The sequence below is a fragment of the Fistularia commersonii genome, chromosome 7, assembly GCF_037954325.1.
Source record: "Fistularia commersonii isolate RoL2024-O1a breed Wild chromosome 7, RoL_Fcom_v1.0, whole genome shotgun sequence".
NCBI lineage: Eukaryota > Metazoa > Chordata > Actinopteri > Syngnathiformes > Fistulariidae > Fistularia > Fistularia commersonii.
In genome coordinates, this window is record NC_141290.1 from 5678070 (window position 1) to 5702906 (window position 24837).

Sequence of the window (24837 nt, forward strand, 5' to 3'; positions counted from 1 at the left end):
CGCTTTGACATGCTATTCCTCTTTTGGTGTTCCACAGACCTTTTGCACCACAAGTTCTCTTCTCCCTCTGGAGTCAGTCTTGCTCCAACTCTTGCTGCGGTAGTTACCCAGGCCAAGGCGCCCATGACACACTGTACCGACGATTTATTGGGGCCTCAAATACGTTCCTGCTTCCTTTTGGCTTCCTGTGGTTTCCATTTTCTGCCGCACTTGCATTACCTGCGTGCCGGAATTTCTTGTCCTTGGACACGAGCAGTGTACAGACTGCCTTTGCTTTGGTGGCCTTCTATTCTTCCACAACTGAAGCAAATGGTAAATGGAGCTTTAAAGACCTACCGTAGAGGTACTAAAAAGCTGCAGGGACACCAAGCCAATCTTACAACAAGCGTGGTCACTGGAGTCTTGGTATGACGGCTTTTGGAAGAGTCATAACTTGAACCGTCCAAGCAGCAAACCGTTGTCAATCCTCTTTAACTAAGAACTTAGTTGAGTTGTGATCTCTTTTTAGTTCCTGCTGTCCTTCAAGATGCTGTTGTTTTTTTTCTCTAGGCATCAGATTGCATATTCTTGGATGGTTGGAATTTAAGACCCCTGGCTCTTGAAAGTGTATTTTGACAGTCTTCCCTTCAGGAGGCACCACACTCCTAGATTTCCCAGGTTTGAGCTGCACACGTGCCCAGGAGGGCATCTTTTCCAAAGAGCCCAGAGCCCATGTTCCTCGACTAGATGCGGTCATCTCGATGTCATCCATGACGACTCTGCAGGCTGGATCTCCTCTCCTGACGTCATGGCAGCCACAATCAAGGCAAATGAATTGGCGCATCCTGTCATGATGACTTTTTCAAGCCTCTGCCATTTTGTGGGGAAATCTCCTACACTAAGCTACATCCTCAGCGGGTCCGTGTGCAACATAACTAGTTTGACAACCTCTTGACCACATTGACACCAGGTCATAGTCCATGGCCTTGCGGGTCAGCTGGTGTGGCACATGCGGGTAGGCTTTGGCAAGATCTAGCTAGACCACTGAGTGTACTGTTGCTCCTCGTCCTGAGAAGAGTAAAGCTGAAGGACGCCCGGAGTTAACTTAAAGGTTTATTAGTTTAAGTGGAAATTCCTGAAAGTTGAGTCTTTGCAAGGAATCCATGAGGAAGTGGAACCTTCTGTATTCCCTTGGAGTGCCTCAGAGAAGAGGGTGACTCCGGCTGAGGGGGAAGGTTTTTCTGTGTGTGTGTGTGGAACAGAACGATCTAGAAGTTCAGACAAGGTTCTCAACTGGATGAGAAGGCAGGTGGAGATGATCAGAGGACTCGAGGTGGAAGTTAAGAACAGAAAGTCTGAAGGCGAGATGAAAGTGACAAGATAAGGGTCCGAACAAGAGCTGGGAGTGTGGAGAGCATCTGAAGACTTGATGGCCGTAAAGAGAAGCTTCCGAAGAGGGGATTCGGAAGGGAAGATGAAAGTGAAGGGGTCTGAAGATCAAGTCGCTGCTAGAAAAGCCCTTGAATCTCAGCGAGCAAAGAAAAAGCCCTTAAATCATCCTAAAGTGCCTTAAAGATGTGCCTTAAATCGGTTCCAGTGGGTTTGATGTTTGATGTTTTGGCTCCAGGCAACTCCCGTCCTCCTTTGTCATCTTCCTCCTCCTGTCAGGAGCTGCAGCTCGCTGGGTTACATAACCCCCTCCTCCTCTTCCTCCTCCTCATCTTCCTCACTCTGTCAGCCGGGGCCCGCGGCCAAGGCTCAACTCTCCACACCACCGAGTGTTTGACCCTCCATCCAGACGGACGGGTTCCCCACCAAAGTGGAGGAAGTCAGCCAACAGGAAGTTACCTGGGGGTTGACAGAAAGTCAGCCTGGGATTTAGAGCCAACAGGAATTCCCCTGAGGGTTGGCAGGAAGTCAGTTTGGAATTAAGAGCCAACGGGAAGTCACCCAAGGTTCGAGCCGAAGTCACCTGGGGGCTCGACAGAAAGTCAGCCTGGGATTAAGAGCCAACAGGAAGTCCCCTGGGGGTTGGCAGGAAGTTAGCCTGGAATTATGAGCCAACAGGAAGTCACGTGGGAGTCAAGAAGAAGTCACCTGTGGGTCTCCAGGAAGTCAGCCTGGGATTTAGAGCCAACAGGAAGTTCCCTGAGGGTGGGCAAGAAGTTAGCCTGGAATAAACAGCTGACAGGAAGTCATTTGAGGGTCAGCAGGAACTCATCTGAGAGTTGACAGGATGTGGGCCTGGAATGAAGAGCCACCAGGAAGTCATGTGGGAGTCAACAGGAAGTCACCCAGGGACCGATGGGAATTCTGCCTGGGATTTAGAGCCAACAGGAACGTCCCCTGAGGGTTGGCAGGAAGTTAGCCTGGAATCAAGAGCCGACAGGAAGTCACCTGAGAGCAGACAGGAAGTCACCTGAGAGCCGACAGGAAGTGTCCACAGTGACCGGTGAGGGATCCCTTGGAAATGATCCAGGGATTATCTGAAAATAATTAAGAATCCACCCTTCAATCTCCAACCTGCGCCCGTCCGACCATCACCGACCTCCTCAGTGATGCCCGGCGAGTGTGAGACGCGGGTTACTACCCTGCTGTTACAACTGTCACATCCAGTTGATCACATGACTGCGCCGCCCCGAGGCCTTAGCAAAGACTTGCTCTCTACCTCCTGATTCAGAGGGGAGAGGAAGATGAGCTAGTCTTCGTTTGCATAAAGTAGTCCTTGAAAAACAGCTGAAGGTGGTATTCATCCAAAACTAGAAATACATCCCATAATATTCACCGTTTCTCTGATTTCTATTCCCGTTATTTTCATGTGGACATACAATAATGGTGATTTTGTTTGTATTTACAATTTGAAGTCCACTGTCTGACTCAGGAAGTCGACTATGTCACACAAGAAATCCACTCTTGGACACAGGAAGTCCGCTATTTGTGAGACAGGAAGTCCACTATCTCAGACAGGAAGTCCACTATTGGACACAGGAAGTTCGCTATCTGTGAGACAGGAAGTCCACTATCTCATATGGGAAGTCCACTGTTCTCACGCAGGAAATCCATTGTTGGAAACAGGAAGTCCCCTTTCTGTGAGACAGGAACTCCACTCTTTGACACAGGAAGTCCACTATCTTACACAGGAAGTGCACCCTTTGACATGAAAAGTCCATTTTTTCTGTGATAAGTCCACTGACACAGGAAGTCCGTTTGAGAACCAGGAACTGCTAGCGAATAGCTTCTCCCCAATTTATGTAAAATGTAGACGCTCTCGGGAAAAACTATAAATAACAGCCATCTTTTTAGGCTAACTGCACAACAATGGGATTAATTAAACATTTTTTTTTTGTTGTTTTTGTTTTATTGGGGGGGCTGTGAAATAGCTTCCGTCCAGTGTGTGTGTGTGTGAGTGAGAGAGTTTCAAACCCAGCTGTTTGACGGAAGTTTTGATCGATTGATTCATCGGAAGATCTCTCTTCTGGACGGTCAGAGCAGCAGGCGGAGTTGTGTGATTGAAGAAGAGTAGGAGGAGGAGAGAGAGAAGATGGAGAAGAAATTGCAAGATGATCAAGAGAAGAAGGAAGAGGAAGAGGCGGAAGGAGAGAGGATGAAGGAGAAGAAGAGGAGGTGGAGGAAGATGACAAAGTGGCTTGTGTTGGTGAAAATTGTCTCCCGGGTTTGTTCCGGCTCCTTCTCCTCAGAACCTCTGCTCCGAGCTGATAAAGACACCCACACACACACACACTGGCACACACGTACACACATATACTCATCGACACGCACACACAGATAAATACACATTGACACACATGCCCAGAAACACACCACATACATATGGATGTTGCGTTCAATCTGTTACACAATTTGTGTCTTTGCAGCGACGAAGGAGCTCCTCTTCTTCACCGCCATGTTTGTGGTCAAACATGCCAGCGGGGGGGCATCGCTTCAAACGTGTGTGTGTGTGTGTGTACAGTATATGTGTATGTGTGTGTTCAGTTCAGTTTCACTTCCTGGTCTGCAGGCCCTAAGCTCCGCCCACTTTTCTATTGAGGATGCTTTCAGACTTCATGTCAGTGACCTCCTCGTCGGGGTGGAGATCCCGGGGTCTCTGCCGCCATGGCATGGTGAGGTTACCATGGCAACGCCACCCCCACAGATTTATGGGGCAGCGTGGCTCGGGGCGACAGAGCGGTTCGATTCCCGCTTCCTCCTAGCTTGTCGAAGTGTTGTTGAGCAAGACACTGAACCCCCAAATGCTCCGCTGGCGCTGCTCCTTAGCTGCCTTCTGCTTAAATGCGGTGGTCAAATTTCGCTGATGCAACATATGGCGTTTCTTCTTCTCATAAAACACCTTGACTTCTGACTCATGACGAAGACGTGTCCATCAGAGAGCACATCACTCCTCCACCGCCTATCAAACGTTTGAAAAGAATGTATTTTCTCCTGGAAACTTTCCTCGGTATCAACTTCCTGTTCACCTGCTTCCTGCTTCCAGTCTCGGCCCTGATGCGACACGTTGGTCCATCTTGGCGCCACAATGGGAGGAAGCGACTGTGAAAGCAACTTTGTGAAACTAGAGGTCACCGATAGCGGCGGAACGTCAGGGTCAGGATCAATGCGGTGGACGGTCGACTCCGTCTCGGCCACTTCTTCGGAGCATAACGAAAACCTCAAATCGTGCAAGGAAATCGTGATTCACGTCACGTCATTACCGTAATGTCTTGAATATAGTAGCCCAACGCAGGCCCCTCCTGGGAGACCCCAGGTCTGCGTATGGCACATGGGTTCTGTTCCTGCTGTAACCGTGGTTCTTCGACTGCATTAGTTCTCTTGCTGCTGTGACCAGGGTTCTGTTGGAACCATCACTTGGGTTCTATCCTTGGTGTCACATGAGTTCCATCATTGGTGTCACATGAGTTCCATCATTGGTGTCACATGGGTTCCATTCTTTGTGGCACTTGGGTCCTGCGTTTACTTTGGTTTTCTGACTCCATTGGCTCCATTGCTGCTGTAACCAGGGTAATCGAACTGTCACTTGGGTTCCATCTTTGGTAGTACATGACTTCTGTCTCTGCTGTAATGTTGGCTCTATCACTGGTGTCACATGGGTTCTATCCACCCTTGGTGGCACATGGTCTTCTCTCATTGGTGGCACATGAGTTCTATCCTTGGTGTCTAATTGGTTCTGTCCTTTTGGCACGTGGGTTGTATCCCTGCTGTAAAATTGGTTCTATCGTTGCTGTAACCAGGGTTGTATCGGAACTGTTACTTGGGTTCCATCCTTGGTGTCACAAAGGTTCTGACCGTGGCAGCACCTGATCCGAAGTCATTGACCAAAAGCTATTGATCAGTTTGTTGTCTCGCAGATGGACTCCAGTATTGTTTGGATGCCGACATTTGGTTGGATGTTGGTTTGTGATGTCATGGGACACGATCAGAGTAAGCAGCAGGACAATGAAAACAAAAATAAAGAGCCTTAGCAGCAGCTCAGAGAAAACCGTCTTAACACAACCATGGACGACAAATTATAAATTGATGGACAATGATTACATCAGCGGCGACAGTCAAACATCAAAGAGTCAACAATCGAACATCAAAGAGGCAAGCGAACATCATAGATGATGCTCAAACATCACAGACAAGCTAACACGAGACAGCAATTAGGCATCAGACAACGTGCAAACATCACAGAATCAACTAGTGAGCATCACAGAATCAACAGGTGAACACCAAAGAGACAACAAGCGAACATCAAAGAATCAACAAGCGAACATCAAATAGTCAACAAGCGAACATCAAAGAATCAACAAGCGAACATCAAAGAGGCAACAAGCGATCATCAAAGAGGCAAGTGAACATCATAGAGACGACGCTCAAAAATCACAGACAAGCTAATAGGAGACACCACTCAAGCATCAGACAATGTAGTAACAACAAGCGAACATCAAAGACAACAAGCGAACATCAAAGACAACAAGCGAACATCAGAGACAACAAGCGAACATTACAGAGACAACAAGCAAACATCACAGAGACAAACTAACACCATAGGGACAACAATCAGACAGCCGAGAGACAGCATGCAGACATCATGGAGACAACAATGCAACATCATACACGGGCTAACACAAAGGAGATGGCACTCATCCTAGACAATGCTCATACATCCTTGAGACAACAATCCAACAATCATAGTGAACATTTGGACATCAGAAAGACAACACTAAAATAAAATAATATTAATATCTGTATGGAGCACTTCCCATCACAGTGCTCTTGAAATAACAGGCAGAGGAGAAAACACTGCCGACCACTGTCTGAACGGGGATCGGTTGCCGTCATTTCAACGCTGCTGTAAAGAAAATGTCGGCGATGCTTTGAAGGCGCGCCTCCACCGTCATCACCTGACTGCCGCGTCTGCTGTCATGACCTTTGACCTGGAAGGCTCTGCCAGGCAAACCCCAACCAGCGCCAATGCACAAGGAGGAACGCTTGTGTTGGCGGCCATCTTTAAAACAGCTTGACTGGCTGTTTGCTACTTGTGGGGAGGCTGTGCACACACACGGTGTATTTAAGAGTGTATGTGTGCACGCACCCATTTATCACTTACATCTGACAGAAACCTTGTAGCCGTCTTTGTTTTTTGTTTTGCCTTTTATTTTTTCTTTCCTGTCTTTGACAGCTCAGAGTGCATGCAGGGAAGGAGACACAAACACACACACACACATACACACCCCCATATCGATCCGCTGTCCGGAGGTCCTTCCTGCTGCTAACTGGTCGTGACAAGTTATCAGGTGGAGAAAGGAACTCAAAGCTTCTGAGTGTAAACACACACACACACACAAGCACACACACCCCTGCCCTCAGCCAGATGTCTGGATTGGAAGCCGAGGGGAGGGATTGGAACAAATCTGGGCTTTTGACCAGACAGTAAACAATAATAATGTTAGCCGGAGTCCGGGAGGTAATTTTATTTATTTCTGTCTTATTTATTTTTCTGAATGACCACTGACAGGTTTGATGTTAAAGCGCATTTTTTTTTTTTTTTTAAAAGCAAAAGTCCATGAAAGTCCATATATCGTCACCCTCTTAAAATAATCACCTAAGTAATTTTTTTAGATTTTTCAGGAAACACAAAACTGAACCATTTGACACACTCTTGACATAGGCAATTTCTACTAAAGGGGTAGAATGGCACAATCTGTTTAACTGAGGATGTAGGCAATTTTGCCAGAGGTGGTCAGCATCATGAGGAGATGATTTGGGAAAAAAAAAAAAAAAAAAACATTTTTGCAAAAAAATGACTTAGGCGATTGTTTTAAGAGGGTGACGATATTGAAGTTGCACTTCCTGGAATCCCAGAGGGGAAAAAATAGGAAATAGTTATAGGCGCATCTTAATATAACATAGGCAGTCTGATCAACATGATGATTGATGGTTTGGTGGCCGCCGTGACCCCCCCCCCCCCCCGCGTCAATGTGCTGTGTTTAAATTTAGTTGTTTTCTTTTATCTTCCTTCCAGGACCTGGGATTCCTGCTCCTGACCGATATTGAAAACAGCATGGGAAAAAAAAACAAAACAAGAATGTTCAGGTGTTGTTTTTGTTTTTAAGATCTGAAATGACCTCTGGCCCCGCCCTCCTCAGGTGAACAAGCAGCAGCTCCAGGCGGTGAAGGAGCGCTTCCTGTCCTTCCTCAATGGCGAAACGCAGATCATCGCGGATGAAGCTTTCTGCAACGCCGTCAAGAGCTACTACGAGGTGGGACGGGGTCGGGGGGGATCATTCCACCGTCCGGCGACACAACACACCGTGTGCTAGCTACGCTATTGTATCTTTATTTGTTAGGAAGTTGGAAACCGTTATTTTATATTTATATCTTTAATTTGCTGGCTTCGCGCTGCTCAGACGGTAGAGCTGTAAGGGGCGGGGCCTGTCCCGTCCAATCACAGATTTGCTGTTTCGCAGGCCACCCCAACTCCCGGGTTTACCGTTTGTTTTGTTTGTTTAGAAGTTTATTAGAACAGTGTACAATTACATTAAGCACAGATGCAGAGATGTTTGTACCAGATTGTAGCTCATAGCTAATTTCCATCTGTAGTCCTGGACAATACAAATATAAGTCTACGCTCCGCAGCCATTCGTCTAGTTGCCGTCTGGCTCGTGATGCGACGCAGCGGACCAATCAGCTGTCATACCAATTTTATGATGAATCATGGAGGTTCTGACTGAAATCGTGGATCTTCAATATGAAGGTGTTTTTATGCCGCAATCACACGTCCAATCCATCCAATCCCACTTCCATCCAGTTCCCCATCGAATCCTACCTCCATCTGACACAACTTCCATCCAATCCCGCCTTCGTCTAATCCCATCTCCATCTGATCCTGCCTTTATCTAAACCCAACTCCATCCGTTTCCATCTTCATCCAGTTCCATCTCCATCCAATCCCACCTACATTTGATCCAACTTCCCATATAATCCCACCTGCATCCAGTTCTCCTTCTGATCCCACCTCAATCCAGTCCAGTTTTTTTCTAATCCCATCCCACCTTCATCCAATCATCCAATCATCCAATCCTCCATCTCCTCCCAGCGCCATATCATCTCTAATCATCTAAGTGAAGACCCAAGCGTCTCCATCAGATGTAACTCAGTTGCCCGAGTTCCACTTGGACCTGAAAGGACCGTGTCTGCTTGATGATGCTCCCCAGACACCCCTGAGACTTCCCTTCATCCAGACTGAGTGCCCTCTTTCCCCGGAAACGAAGTTTTGAAAACATAAACGTGTTATCCATTAGAAGTCCTGTTTCCGGGGCAACGTCTGTTTGCTTTGTTGCTGTTATTGAAGTCTCCTTGGACCTTCATCTGTTTCCCTGGAGACCAGGCGGGTTCTGACGAACAATGGGTAGCATAGTGAAATCCATCGTAGGGTGATGGCTAGTGCCTGATGTCATAGCACCAAGGATGTTGTCCTAGTACCGTGCTAGCTCGCCAGGGCTAGCGGATTCTGCTGCAAGGACTTGCTAAATTTCATGCAGAGTTGGCCAGCTAACTAAAGCTTACATCTCGCCAACTGGAATCAATATTGTCTGCTGTGGCTGCTAGCAGAAGTCTTATTAATTAAAGCTAGCTTTTTTGTTGTCAACTCAGCTAACTGTAACTTTAGCTAGAGCTGGTGAATTCCAACTAACTTGAGCTCATGTTTTCTGCCGGGTTAGCAAGCTTACTCTGGCTAATCGCTTTCAAACTGGCCTAACCCAGTGTTTCCCGCTATGTTGTCTCGCTAACTTCAGCTTACAATTCCCGCTTAGTAGGCTAGCTACCATGAGCTTATGGTTTTCACTGAGTAAGCTTACCTTATCCAGTCTTCTCATCTGGGTCGTTCTAGCTAACTTAATAATTTTTATTAGCATACAAAAAAAGCTAGCTACCTTAACCACGGTTTTCTGCCCAGTCAGGAGGCTAAATCATCCCAGCCCCTCCCAAGCCCTTAAAAATACAACAGATGTAACTCTTGCACTGATTGGTGTAAATATGGGACATATTGAACGGATTGATTGATTCTACATCATAAGCTAATCGAGGTTGAAACAAGCTAATCTAGAATATTTCAATCTGCAGACAACAGCAGATTATAATCACTTGTTGGAGTTGGCAGCCAATCGCCCCTCTGGTCAGATCAAGACACCCTGTCACATGACCCTCATTCACCCAGTTGGAGGATAGCTTGACGCCACAGATGCTAAAGCCGCCTGCGAGCGATCACCGCTTCAACAGCCTGACGGGGAACCCAGGACTCTCCCTGTTTGTTACTTAGTTTGTTTTTTCTGTCGTAAACTAAATGTGCCAAAGACGGAAGGACCTGAAACAGAACCCCCGAGTCTTAGCTTTAGCACTTAGCAGGTCCTAAAGACTGTCAGTGGACTGAATCGGACCGGCCATCGGTTCGTTGAAGACTAAAGATCAGGTGTGAATGAGAGTGTGATTGACAGGTTGGATGGTTGACCGCTGACACTTTGATTGACAGTCGTGTCCCTGTTAACCCCCCTTCCCCGACTCCCCCGATGATGGACATATGACAAATGTCGTCCTCCTCTGTTTGAAAACCTCCCCGAGTTCATCTCTGCTGCCGAGATGCTCCGGTTGCTAAGATACCAAAGATCCACAGAGTTCAACAAAACAGGACCAAAGTGTCGCACCGTCACCACCCCACCCCACACCCGGCGATGAAACTCAGAATATGTCCACGTTTCTTGGCGGAATCCGCGGAATCTTGAAACGCTCCACATCCACTGGATGCAGCTGTCGCCACGGCAACAGTTGAAAAGCCCCACCGGGTTGATTTGACGCCGGTACGCGTGTACATCCAAGAAGGTCCGGTTTCTGTTGGCGACAAAGGGCTCCCAGCAGTAGCAGTTGGGGGTCACACTCCCCTCACACCCCGTCATCGCGACTCGGGCCACCTGTTAGCGACAAGCTCTAAAAGAGAGCGCTGACATTTTCAAGCTGTCCTGCAACGGCTCAGCCTCATTACCTTCTCCGGGGGGGGAGTGATGAGGGCGGCGGGGGGGTCAGGCTGCTGAAATGTCTCTCTGGCGGCGCCGTACAGTCCCGACCTCCGACGGGAAGATCGACCAATCAAACAACCTCCTCTCAGAAGATAAAAAATAGACCTGGACTTTTACATATTAAAGATTATTATCATTATTGTTTTGTTGTTGTTGTTGTTGTTGTTGTTTATTATGATTTTTATTTGATTCGCCTTTTTGATGATAGAATTATGGGGTTATTTATTATTGCTATTTTTATTATCTATTTCATATAATTGTTATTTTATATAGTAGTAGTATATGTTTTTATGTATTTTTTTTTTTTTTTTTTTTTTTTTTGGATTTACATCCAAAATGGAAAGTAATCTGATTTGACCTTTAACCCTTTGAAACCTTAATGGTAAAAATAATATTAAACTGTTGAAGTAAAACATATTTTTGCTAAAATATAAATCTAGACTTCTACAGGTTTTTGTTTTTATTCAATTCTTCGGATTATTCTGGTTATTTTTTCAGTTCATAGCCAAGCCAATATATTTTAATTACATTTGTTTTCCTCACGGGACACTGAAATCCCAATCATATCTTATTTTTGCGTCTTCAGTTTCAAAAGGCGTCATCCATTCATCCATCCTTCTCCAAAACAAGTCACATTTTGAAAGTTACATTGATGTTGCTGTCAATCATCTGCCCCCCCCCCCCCCCCCATCCGCCGTTTCTCTGGCGTGTAAATAATTTAGTGACAGTTTGAAGCCCCAATTAAAAGGCGCTGTGGGAGGATGGGGGGGCTGGGGCTGGGATCAAGTGGGGGGCAGTGGCAAGGAAGAGGGGGGCGCCCCCTCCGAAACCCCCCATGGGCAACTCATTATCAGCAATGGCTGACATTTGGACAGCAGGAAGCTTCATCTCATCCGGTTTCTATGGTTACTGGAAAGTAAAAAAATCCTGTCCAGTGTTCATGCGTATCGCAGAGTAAGCTAACTTCTTTTTTTTTTTCCCAGATAAGATTTTCAGTGTCATAATTATTTTCAGGTAAATTCTCAGGTGAGTCTGTCCATGTCTCAGGAGGTCACAGGTGAGGTCATTGACCCCACAGGTTAGGTCCCTGACTGCCTTTGGAAGTTCCATGAGACCAAAGGTGAGGTCAGTGACTCCACAGGCAAGGTCACTGAGTCACTGGTGAGTTCCCTGACACCACAGGCAAGGTAGCTGGCCCCACAGTTAAGGTCACTTACCACACATGGCAGGTCACTTACTGCATACCTGAAGTCACTGGCCCCACAGGTGAGGTCACTGACTGCAAGCTTGAGTTCCCTGAGACCACAGACGAGGTCACTTGCCCCACAGGTGATGTCACTTGCCCCATAGGTGAAGTCACCAACTTCATACTTGAGTTCCCTGAGACCACAGAGAAGGTCAGTGGCCCCTCAGACAAGGTCACTGGCCCTACAGGTGAAGTCACCAACTTCATACTTGACTTCCCTGAGGCCACAGACGAGGTAACTGGCCCCACAGTTGAGGTCACTGACCACACATGGCAGGTCACTTACTGCATACCTGAAGTCACTGGCCCCACAGGTGAGGTCACTGACTACACACTTGAGTTCCCTGAGACCACAGATGAGGTCACTGGCCCCACAGGTGAGGTCACTGGCCCCACAGGTGAGGTCAGTGACTCCACAGGTGAGGCCTCCCTCACCCTTCTGCCTGTCACAACCGCATATTGCTGGTCCTTCTGATTGGTCCTGGCCTCAGGGGCAAGGCCTTACTTCAGGTCAGAGCTGGAACCGACCTCCAGGTGGAGGAGTGCGGCTGTTTAGTTTCCAAGAAGTCTCAGCAATCGAAGGAAGCGGAACCCCAGACAACCATCACGGTGGAGTAGAGAGAGTTGACTCCATGACTGAGGGCCATCCTCGTTATGCGTCCCAAACTTTCGGTTCCACTTGGAACCTCCGGTGTCTATTCCCCCGCCGTTTAGATGTTACCCGTTGATTGGTTCAGTCTCCCCTTTTTTTATGTTCTTCTGTTCTCCGCCAGCTGCTCTGTCACCTCCCGCTACGCATACTTAACGTTCCTACATTTGCATTTATCGTCTTGAAGCTAGATCTCCATGGTGATACCCCTCTGACCACCCCCGCTCCTCTCAGTGGGTTACTTTCTGTTCCCTGTCATGACGTCTTAGGCTCTCTAAGGGTTCTGCATCACATCCTTCTTGGCCATCATCTGTTCGGAGTTTGGAATGCTGGACCATTTGGCCTCAATGCTCGAATTCCAAAAAAGTGGAACTAAAGAAGTTCGATATTGGGTCTCTTCCCCATAGAGATCCCTTGTGGACCTTGTGGCAGATTCAAGATTCAAAACGTTTATCGTCACATGTACTGGGTAGAAACATGTTTCCCTGTGCAATGAAATTCCTACTTTGCTCTCCACAGTGCATTTAGATAGGATGAGTGTAAGCATTATTATAAATATGACTAGATATGAATATGAACAGTGCAATAGAACAGTGGCTGTGCAATAAGACATTTACACAAAGAACTCACAAAGTTCAGGTGTAAGGATGAAGTGGCAATAGACTTTACACGTGCAAGAAGAATGAGTGTCGGCTGTTTAAGAGTCCGATGGCAGTCGGGTAGAACGAGTTCTTTAATCACGTCGTCGTACATTTCACACTCCTGAAGACCTTGGAGGAACACCGGCTGATGAGCTCTCTCCTCCTTCCTCATGTCCACTATCATCTCCTTGGTCTTGTCTGTGTTGAGGGTGAGGTTGTTGTCCTCGCACCGCTTCACCAGACTGGTCAACTCCATCCTGTAGGCCGTTTAATCTCCGCCAATAATGCGTCCTATCAACTTCAGGATGATGATGTCTTCATGGGAGGGGACATAGTCGTCTGTGAACAGGGTGTAGAGGAGGGGGCGGAGGACACATCCCACAGGAGTGCCTGGTTTCATGATAATGCTGGGGGTCTAGGGTTTTTGTGATGTTCTGAATGTGGGCCAGCACCACTCTCTCGAAGCACTTCATGGTGATCGGGGTGAGTGCTTCTGGCCTGCGGTATGCTTGAATCCAGCTGATCGGCTTGTCGTCTAGTGCGGACTTGTTCTGTGCACTGCTATGATAACGAGAAAAGACAACTTGAGACGTTGCAATACCAGGTGTCCCTGATAGCGGCTCAGCTAAGAGCCCGAAGAGCCGAGATTCCATTGGTCAATGAAGGGTTCTTCGTGAAGTAGCTTCGGTGGCGTTCTGTAGCATCTTGTTTTGGATGATTTCCTGTTTAATACAAGAAGAACCCAGATGTGATTGGCTAAATCATCCCTAGCTAGGCTAATGTTTTTTTTTTCCTCCATCTATGATCTGTCAGGGGTTCTTGAAGAGCGAGCGCGTGTCCAGGATGGTCCAGAGCGGCGGCTGCTCAGCCAACGACTTCCGCGAGGTCTTCAAGAAGAACATTGAGCGGCGCGTCCGCAGCCTACCGGAGATCGACGGGCTGAGCAAGGAGACAGTGCTGAGCTCCTGGATCGCCAAGTACGATGCCATCTACCGGGGCGAAGAGGACCCGCGACGCTCGGCGCAACGATCTCATCTGGGCGCCGTGTCGGAGCTGATCCTCAGCAAGGAGCAGCTGTACGAGATGTTCCAGCAGATCCTCGGCATCCGGAAGTTTGAGCACCAGCTGCTGTACAATGCTTGCCAGGTGGGTGGCCTGTTAGCTGTTAGCCGTAGCCTGAACCACGATCACCAGCACTGGACGGATGATTGACAGCTGTTGTGTCCGGGATAAGCCCCGCCCCTCGCCGGTAGTTATCTGTGAATGGCTCCGCCCACCTGGTCCCCTTACTTATTAATAGAAGATCTCCTTGATCTCCCGGCTTTATCTTCATTGCTTTGTCGACCTGCTCGATGACATCAATGCCTCCAGAGGGCGAGGCGGCTGCCAACGCCGCCATGTTTGCCATTTGAGGAATATTAATAGAACCGACACTTCTGTTGATTAATTTTGCTCCCTTTTGAGAGGATGACAGATAATTACCAGCTCATCTCCACACACACACACACACACACACACACACACACACACCAGTGTTACCATGACGTCCCCCCCTCGTCCCGCCCGATGAAACATTTCTATGACGACGCCACTTTGTGTGAAGCCTCTAATCAAAGCGTCAGAACGACGGAGGGGAAGAACTGGAGAACCGGGTGGCAACGGAGTGAGGGTCGGGGGAACAGATGTGGTCACATGACACCTGGCGGGGGCTGAGCCAATCACAGTTGACGACGGACCGGCGGGTCAGCTGTCAATCATCCAACCGCACCGCCCTCATTCACAGCTGCAGACAGTAAAGTCCGCGGTAAACATTCGGACTGTTCTTAGTCGGGAGAAGGACAACCTGGAGAGAACGTTGGCTGGAGAACATAGAGAGAAAATGGTAAACGAGGAGACACTTACTTACCTCCTCTCCTGATTGGCTGGGTGTAACCCTGCCGCCGGCTGCTGATTGGTCCGTCATTGGTCACTTCCTGTCCGTCAGCTCCCGGTTTCCTTTCTTTCAGCTGGACAACGTGGACGAGCAGGCGGCGCAGATCCGCCGGGAGCTGGACGGGAGGCTGCAGGAGGCCGAGAACATCGCCAGGGTGAGGGAATCCGCCCCCGCTCGCCCAACCATCCAATGATCGATCGATCGATCGCCGACAGCTCCGATCACTGATCGATCTGTGACTGAAAGACAGCCCCACCGGGTTGTAGGTTCTGGCTATTTCCCGGTTTCTTCACCCTTTCTTTGCTATCTCAACTTAAATATTCAAGAACTGGGTGAACCATCAATCAATCAATCAGTCAATCGATCAATCAATCAATCAAAATCTGAAATCCTCTAATTTCGGTCCTCCGGGGGTAACTACTTCCTCGGTTTGCGTCGCATTCGTTTTTCCGGGGCTTCTCCCGACTGATCGGGAAAGCGTGAGCTAAATCGATCGGAGCCCAGCTGTTGCCATGGCTACATCCGTCGACGGACTCGCCGGGTCCATTCGATCGGGGTCCCGAACGTCGTTGGAACAAAAAACAAAAACAAATCAATGACTGATGAAGGTGGAACATCTTCCTCGTCCAGCCGCTCTGTGCTAATGCTAACAAGCTAATTCCGCAGGAGAGTCGGCACCCCGAGATGGTCTCCGCCGACATGGAGGCCCTGTACGTGGAGGAGCTCCGCTCCTCGGTGAACCTCCTGATGGCCAACCTGGAGAGCCTGCCCGTGTCCAGAGGAGGCACCGACCTCAGGCAGAAGCTCAAGCGCTCGTCCCTCAACAGCTCCTTCCTGGACATGGACGAGGGCGACGTACTGTCCAAGTCAGATGTAGCGCTGACCTTCGCCCTGGAGGTTGGGGTTCCATCAGATCTCCGCGTTCTGCCTCGATGGCGAAGGTAATTCTAATCGCTTCCTCCTCTCCCCAAGATCGTGATCGTGGAGGTCCAGGGTCTGAAGTCGGTGGCGCCCAACCGTATCGTTTACTGCACCATGGAGGTGGAGGGCGCCGAGAAGCTCCAGACGGACCAGGCCGAGGCCTGCAGGCCACAGTGAGAACCTCCTCCTGCAGGCTTTTCATGCTCCTCTTTGTCTGCTTCCTCCTCTTGGCTTTCTTCTTCGACCTCCTTGCTCCTCCTCCTGGTCGGGCGGCGGTGGCCCTCGGTGGAGGAGCCACGCTCTCCTCAGGCCGAGAGCGTGGCTCCTCCATCGGGTCCAGGCGGCGGGAGAAGGTTTCTGTGTTTCGCTCCGACCTTGCAGAACCTCTGGAGTGGCTTTCGGATCGTCTACTTGCCCCCCCTCTCCTCCTTTAAGGCACCCCCCCTCTATACACACCCCTAAACAACTCCCTCATACACACCCCTAAACACTATCATCTATACACAATCTATACAACCCCATACACACCTCTATACGGCCTTCAATACACACTCTATACACCCCCTCTAGACCCCCATATACACCCTCTTTACGCCCCACCCAAACATCCCCCCATTCACAATATACACCCCCTCTATACACACCTATACACCCCTCATGCACCACATACACACTCTATACAACGCCCATACACACACTATACATCCCCTCAATACAACCCCCTTCTATACACACTCTAAACCCCCCATATACACCCCCCTCTTTACACACACTAAACACCCCCTTTATACACTCTCTGATGTACACACTCTATATACTCCTCAATTCACCCCCTTTTATAAACACTACACCCCCCCAAACCTCCTCTAGACCCCGTATACACCCCATACACCCCCTTTCTTTACACCCCCTTCTATACACACTCTACACCTCCCCATATACACACCTTAAAAACCCCCGTGCACTCCCTCTATCCCCCCCGCTGTACACACTCTACACCCCGCTCTATACACACCCATACAACCCCTCTATACACTTCACTTTATACACCCTCCTATATCCACACTGTACACCCCACATACACTCCCTTTATAGCCCCCTCTATACACACACTATACACTCCCCATATTCCCCCTCTATACAACCCCTAAATTCACTCATCTTCTATACACACTCTATACACCCCCCCTCTTCTATACACACTCTATACACCCCCCTTTATACCCTTCATACACCGCCCTCTTTACACCCCCTTCTACACACACTCTATACACTACCCTTTGCCTCCCCATACACCCCACATACACACTCTATACACCCTCCTCTATACACCCCCTCATACAACCCCTCTATACACACCCCTAAACACACCCTGGGGGAGTGTATAGGTGTATAATCACTCCCCGAATACACCACTCATACAACCCAATCCAACCCCCTCAATCACCAATAGATAAATACATACATAAATAGATTAAAATAAATAAACCGGTGTACAAAACTGGAGTGAATAAAAAAATAATAATTTCATGATTTTAATGTGAATGGCTGTTTGGAATGACATTGTTATTACACATGAAAAAGAAATGTCTGCACCTTTGTTATTTTAAGGCGACTATCCAGGAAATGAAGTGTGTGTGTGTGCGTGTGAACACACCTTTTCCTGCGGTTTGTTACCTTGGAAACTAAATCTGGCACTCGACTTCGCTTCTCAGCCTCAACAGGTGAAGGGGTCACTCGTCATCTGTGCTCCTCCTCAGGAACTTGCGCACACACACCAAACACACGCGCATACACACACACACACACATACACACACGAAGCTGACACATCCAGGTTAAGCCCCGCCCCCCACCCCCGTCACAGCTGTGATTGGCTCCACCCCCTTCTCAACTGTTTTCCCTCCTGCTTGTCTTAAGACCCTTTGTTTGTCGAACAGCTTGTCAATCACACAACCGATGACTCTGTGTGTGTGTGTGTGTGTGTGTGTGTGTGTGTGTGCGCACATGTCCTCCAGGTGGGGGACGCAAGGCGACTTCACCACCAACCACCCGCTGCCCTCCGTCAAGGTCAAGCTCTTCACGGAGAGCACCGGCGTCTTGGCGCTGGAGGACAAGGAGCTGGGAAGAGTGAGTGCACATGCGCATACACACACACACACACACACACACACACACACACACACACAGAGCACTTGACATCCATAGGATTATGACATTACCTTGCATGCAGCTGGGTGCATAACTTTTTCTAAACATTCTGTAGTTTCTTCTTCGTATATTTCTGCATGTCATGACATTTTATATAGAAATGCACGTGAGACACACCGACAATTCAGCAGGCCATCTGCAAACAATTACGTCATGAGAAGATGTTTGAATGAGAAATACGATTGATTCAACAGTCTATCAGTAAAAAAATGTCCATTACACACGTGACAAAAGCGCCTGCTTTTATTTTGTCAAGGAAGGGTGGGATGGGGAAAAAAGGTGCTTTATGGATCTCTGACCTTTGACCCCTGACACCTCCCCCCAGGTGGTCCTGAACCCCACCCCGAACGGACCCAAGCAGGCGGAGTTCCACCGGATGTCAGTGCCAAAGAGCAGCCAGGATGGCGAGCTGCGGATCCGGCTTGCCGTCCGCATGGACAAACCTCCCAACATGAAGCACAGTGGGTGAGTGTGACGTCTCCTGATGGACGTATTTTTATTCTTCTATTTTCTAATTCTATTTTTTATCAATCCTTGAAAACCCTTTTTTTTTAAGATGACATGTTCAGGTATATTTTTTTCATTTTTTTTTCTGGAGTTTAAATTTCATTTTCATTTTCAGTTCAGGATGTTCGACTCATTTCAGTAATGACTCTTATTATTATTATTACAGTGTTATTTCAATATTTTTATTCTATTTCAGATTTATTTTCCCTAATGGGTTGATAATTACGAGGTCTGATTCGGTTTAATTTTTATTATTATATTACTAGATTTATAAGAAAAAAGAAAATGACATTAGATTTATTTTTCTGAAAAGTTTTATCATTTCTTGCATATATTAAAACCAATACAATTTTCAAAGTTTTATTGTCACATTAGAGTCAGGCGCTTCCCTGTCCAATGAAATTCTTACACTGCCCTCTGCAGTGCAGCCAGATGAGCAGCGATAAATAATAATATAATAATAAATACTAAACATACTATTGTACCCAGATGCAGACAGTGCAAGGAAACATAAAGGGTAAGCAGAATCGTAAACTGTATTCGGAAGATGTACAAGTTAAAGTCGAGTGCAGCTTTGAGTTTACGGCTCACAAAGTGCAGGTACAGGTTGTATGCAGATAGTTTACATAAACAGTTAAGTTACACGAACAGCCGAGCGCAGGGTGTGGTTGGTTGTGCCAGCTGGAAAGTGCAGAATTGTCCAAGGTTATTGACTCCTGTCAGTTGTTAAGGAGTCTGACGTCAGTCGGGTAGAACGAGTTCTTCAGCGGAGTTGTCCCATGTTTCCGCACCTCCGGCTGGAGGGTAGGAGTGCGAACAGTCCACGTTGGGGGTTGGGTGGTGGTCCTTGGTGATGCAGGCAGCTCTCCTGTGGACTCTGCAGAGCCCACAAATAGAGTCCTAGATGCCCTGCGGGGAAGGCAAGGAGGGTCCTGATGATCTTCTCTGCGGTCTTTCCCATACCGTACCGCCATGCGGCTCAACAATGCAGCTGTAGGAGTTGCTGAGGATCTTAGGCGACATGCCAAACCTCCTCAGCCTCCCCAGGAAGTACAGCTGCTGTTGAGCCCTCCTGACCGTCTGGTGTTGAGGGACCAGGTCAGGTCCTCACTTATGTGGAAACCCAGATATTTGAAGCTGCTCAACTTCAAGACCTTTGCTCAAGAGCGGCAAATGAGGTCTCCTCTGCCTCCTTACGTCCACTACCATCTCCTTTGTCTTGTCCATGTTGAGGGTGAGGTTCCACGAACCAAAGAATGATGATGTGAGTGAACAGGGTATACTCCAGGGATACCAACACTTTCTCACCTTGTGAGTTACTTCTCAAATTACCATGGGACAAATGTTCTACCTACACTTTTACTGAGTATACTTAACACAATACTTGTTTGTGCACCTTGCATAACTTCATGAACCCTCCTGGCACACGACAACGGAGTGCATTTTTGGTCACTACCTGCCCCTGATGACTTGTACTGTGCCGCTTTCCCGGACAACTGAGATTTTAGTTCCTTCAACTTTCTCATTCTCGGCTCGCTTTTCGAAGGGAAATTCCCGTTCACAGCTTTTATGAACAGTCCGAAAGTGCCGCTCTGCATTTCCCTTCTTTGGAAGAGCAATGGCAGATTTACCAATCAAGTTTTGAATGTGACAATTGCGGGGGGGTCTTCCTTCAATTGTGCATGGAAGTGATATATGTTCGCTTTCTCACTTGACTCAGTTCCTGCATGCTTTCCTTGTGAAGAAATAATTCCGAAGGCTAACTTGCTGGATAGCGCGCCATAATCTGTGGTTGACTGCACATGCGTGGGGGACTCGTATATCAGAAAAAAACTAAGTCTCAGATTTGCTGCCCTGTATTTCAGTCAACTGGCAAGAACCATAGGGAGGTTGGATGACGGACTTTGATTGGCATGTGATCTACCAACATTACCTTCGACATATTGGGGACCCCGAGTGTAGATGATGGGCCTGAAGGTCCATTCCCGACGAGCGCCCGTGTTTGTGATGATGCTGGCCGAGGTCCTATTCACTTGAGGTGGGAATAGCGGCTAGCTCATTAGCACAGTTATGATTCAGTTATGAGTATTATTACAGTGCTATTACCCTATTGTTATTATTCAGATTTATTTTACCCAGCAGTCTAATATTGGATCTAATTGTTGTTGTTGTTGTTGTTATTATTGTCATGACTGTTATCACAATATAAGTATTACTATGTAATGATGATATATTATTATTATTATTCATAAGAATTTTTCCAAAATATTCTAGTCATTATTTTGCTATATTTGTCTTTTCTTTAAAAAAGGCAAAGAAAAAAACAGTTATATCTTGTCACTCCAATTTAATTAATTTTCCTGCAGTCCTTCAACGTTTCCATAGAAAAAAGTCTCATTCTTTTCCCCAAAGGTTTTGATAAAGTTGATATTTACTATAATTATTTCCTATAGTTTAATAATCTAGAACACATCAAAGATCAACAATTAGCTTCCTGGTCCTCAATATTCATTGATAAACTAACGACAATGTAATAAAGCTTGTTCAGGAAGAACTAATAATAAGTTATAATGAAAAATAATAAGCAGTAACATCGAGGATAACAGATGTCTGGGACTCTGAGAGGGGAATTTGAATATGATGATGATGACAGGAAAAGCTAGAGAGTTGGTTGACAGGATGCAGAGAAGGAAGGGGGAGATACTGAGTGTTCCAGGTGGAAAGGTAGCAAGGCTTAGAAGCTTATGCACTTTCTCCTAGATGGAGAAATTCTGTGGTGTGTAAATCAAGTGATGTAGATTATCCCCAGAGGTGAGAGATTGGCAATTGGTGCAGACTTCAGTGGACATATTGATGCAGGCAACAGAGGCGCTGCAGAAGTCTCTACGGGGGAGGAGTTGAGAAAGGCTCTGGATGGTCAGGGAGAGCTTCCAGATGACTGGACAACTAAAGTTAATGCGATCAGGGGGACAGGTATGAGAATACTTGGTGTGTCATCTGGAAGGAGACTTGGTTATGGAATGAGACTGTGGACACTGAGGGGAGGAAAGAGAGCAGACTGATGTAAAGGTAAAGGTAGAGCTAGTAAAGGCCAAACAAAGGGCTTATGATGACTTGTATGCTCGGTTGGACAGGGAGAGTATGCTTTTTACAGGTTGGCAAAACAGAGAGATAGAGATTGGAAGGCCGTGATTAAGTATAGTGAAGGAAATGTATTGACAGATGCTAGAAGAGTGATGGGAAAATGGAAGGAGTACTTTGGAGAGTTACTGATTGAACGAAAATGAAAGTGAGAGGAGGGTAGAGGAGGTGACTATTGTGGACCACGAAGGAGCAGAGATTGGTAAAAGTGAAGTGAGGAGGGCATTGAAGAGGATGAAGAGTGGAAAGGCAGTTGATACTGATGATTTACCTGTGGAGGTGTGGAAGTGTCTAGGAGAGGCAGCGGTAGAGTTTCTGGTTATATTATTCAACTGGATCTTAGCTGGTGAGAAGATTCTGAGGAAGGGAGTAGAAGTGTGTTAGTGCCTATTTTTAAGAAGAAGGGGGATGTGCAGAATTGTGAAAACTAAAGAGGAACAAAGTTGATTAGCCATACAATGAAGTTATGAGAAAGGGTAGTGGAGCTTCTTGCCTAAAAAGAGTACTGCAAATGCAGTATTTGCTTTGAGAATGCTGGTAGAAAAGTACAGAGAAGGCCAGAGGGAGCTGCATTGTTCCTTTGTAGACCCAGACAAAGAAAAGTGTACGACGGGGTGGAGTGGAACACTGTATGAGGAAGTCCTGAGCGGCAGAGAAGTTTGTTCGACTGGTGCAGGACATGTATGCTAGCTGTGAGACAGTGATGAGGTGTGCTATAGGTGTAACAGTGAAGTTCCAGCTGGAGGTGGGGTGGGACTTCATCAGGGATCAGCTCTAAGATCTTTTGCAGTGGTGATGGAAAGGCTGATAGATGAGGTCAGACAGGAATCTGCATGGACCATGATGTTTGCAGATGACATTTTAAGCTGTAGTGAGAGCAGGGAACAGGTGGATATCTCAAGAGGTGGAGGTATGCTCTGGAAAGGAGAGGAATGATATCATTGATACTACGTGAACTAAAATATGTCTTCAAATGTAAAAATGTTATTTGTGACTTCCTGATATTATTATATCTATTTTGCATTTATTAATGTACAACCAAAGTAAAATTTGGTAAAGTACTTCATTAGTACAAAGTAGAAGTACCTTGGTAAGCTTATGACAGACCCACAGCTCCTCCTGCTGGTGAGCCAGACCAGTGACATGAAACACGCACACACACACACACACACACACACACTGTTGACTAGTATGACCAACAACAAGACAGACACACACACTTAAACATGCAGACAGATACACACAGACACATGCGGGTAGGATACACTGACACACACACAGACACACACTGTGGACTTGTGTGACCCACATTCAGACACAAACAAACACACACACATTCACTGACACATACACACCAAGACACAAAAACACACACTGTGGTCTTGTGTGGCCCAGAACCAGACACACACACTCACACTGACACACACACACTTACTGAGACACTCTGAGACACAAAGACACACTTTGGACTTGTGTGACCAACAATCCAACACACAGACACACACTTGGACAGATACACTGACAGAGACACACACACAAACACACACACACACGCACACACTAAGACACAAAGACACATGTGGACTTGTGTGACTCACAACCAGTCACACACATAGACGCACTTACATGCGCAGGCAGGTGCACACGGACTGACACACACTCATTGACACACATACACACACATAGATACACACTCACAGTAACACAAATACACACTATGGACTTGTGTACCAAACGCTGACATACATGGGTAGGACACACTGCCCCCCCCATACACACACACACATACACAAACACACTCACTAAGACACAAAGACACACATTGTGGACTTATGGGACCCACAAACAGACACACACACACACACACACACACATACAAAAACCCACAGATAGATACACTGACACACAGACACACACATAATCACTGACACATGTGCAAATACACACACACACACACACATACAGCAGGATGTTTTCTTCTTTTAAGCTTTGAAACCAATATTAGTAATTTAACTCCTTTCAATAAGACACTAATTACAAAATCGTTAAATTAAAATTTAAATCATTTTTCATGTATATTTTTTCTTTCCAGAGATCAATGTATTCATGCATTTTAACCTAATAATAATAATAATAACAATAATATTAATGATTGCGACGTCAGTTTAAACGCAATCCAGTTAATGGTGTTAATTGTTGTGACGATGGAGAACGTCTGATGGGAACTTCAGTCGAACGCCTCTTTATGGAACGGCTCATTCCAGACTTTGCAACAAAAAGATAAACTATTCATTCATGAATGAATCTTTATTTCAAATCCACTGATAAAGCCGCTGCAGTTCTAGCTTCGTCCGGCAGAGATCGCTCGTCCGGTGCCGTTCACGCTCCCTCAGACCCTCAGGTCGGCTCCTTGTTTCCTCCTGCTCTCCTCGTTTCCTCGTCTCCTTGTGGCTTCCATCCTCCTACCTTCGGTTCCTTACTTGCAGGAAATGTCCTCACCGGACGGAGATTCACTGAAAGGTTGAAGCCAAATAAAAAAAACTAGAACAAATCAAAACAAGAACATTGGTCATAATTCAGACCCTGTAAAAACATCCCGTAATTATACGCATGATTTGAATATATCGATTTTGAGAAGATCTGTTTATAACTCTATCGAAATCAGTGACGTTGATGTGATATTTAAGTACTCGATGTGGACATTTTGACATTCAGTGAAAGACAAAACTTTATACTGAAATCATAAAATTCTGAAAGATATTTGACCCACTTAGAGGAGCGCAAAATTATTAGATAAAATTCGATGAAATAAAACAAAATAAACATGTCCTTATGGTCAGACAGGTCATGCAGTGTCGTTGCTTGTCCAGCAGGGGTCAGTGTTGCTCCACTGTCTTAAGACAAACAGCGATGTCGTCTATCAGACGCTGGGTGTTGATTATTATGGGCTCGATGAATTAAAAAAGATTTCACAACCCACTGAATGTCAATAATTAATAATCTGATCAATTATAGATTTTATGAACCTGCATGACATCT

At 46.7% G+C, this 24837-nt stretch overlaps 1 protein-coding gene across 7 annotated transcripts in view; it reads left to right on the top strand.

The window, feature by feature from the left end:
- cadps2 (Ca++-dependent secretion activator 2) overlaps positions 1-24837 on the top strand; it is a 78812-nt gene that overhangs the window by 3362 nt on the left and 50613 nt on the right. For all 7 annotated transcript variants that reach the window (XM_086149316.1, XM_086149319.1, XM_086149317.1 and 4 more), the window contains exons 2-8: positions 7626-7739; positions 13900-14232; positions 15093-15173; positions 15686-15916; positions 15992-16113; positions 17958-18069; positions 18476-18615. In XM_086149316.1, coding sequence (XP_086005442.1) covers positions 7626-7739; positions 13900-14232; positions 15093-15173; positions 15686-15916; positions 15992-16113; positions 17958-18069; positions 18476-18615 — 1133 coding nt within the window. The remainder of the gene's footprint in view (positions 1-7625; positions 7740-13899; positions 14233-15092; positions 15174-15685; positions 15917-15991; positions 16114-17957; positions 18070-18475; positions 18616-24837) is intronic.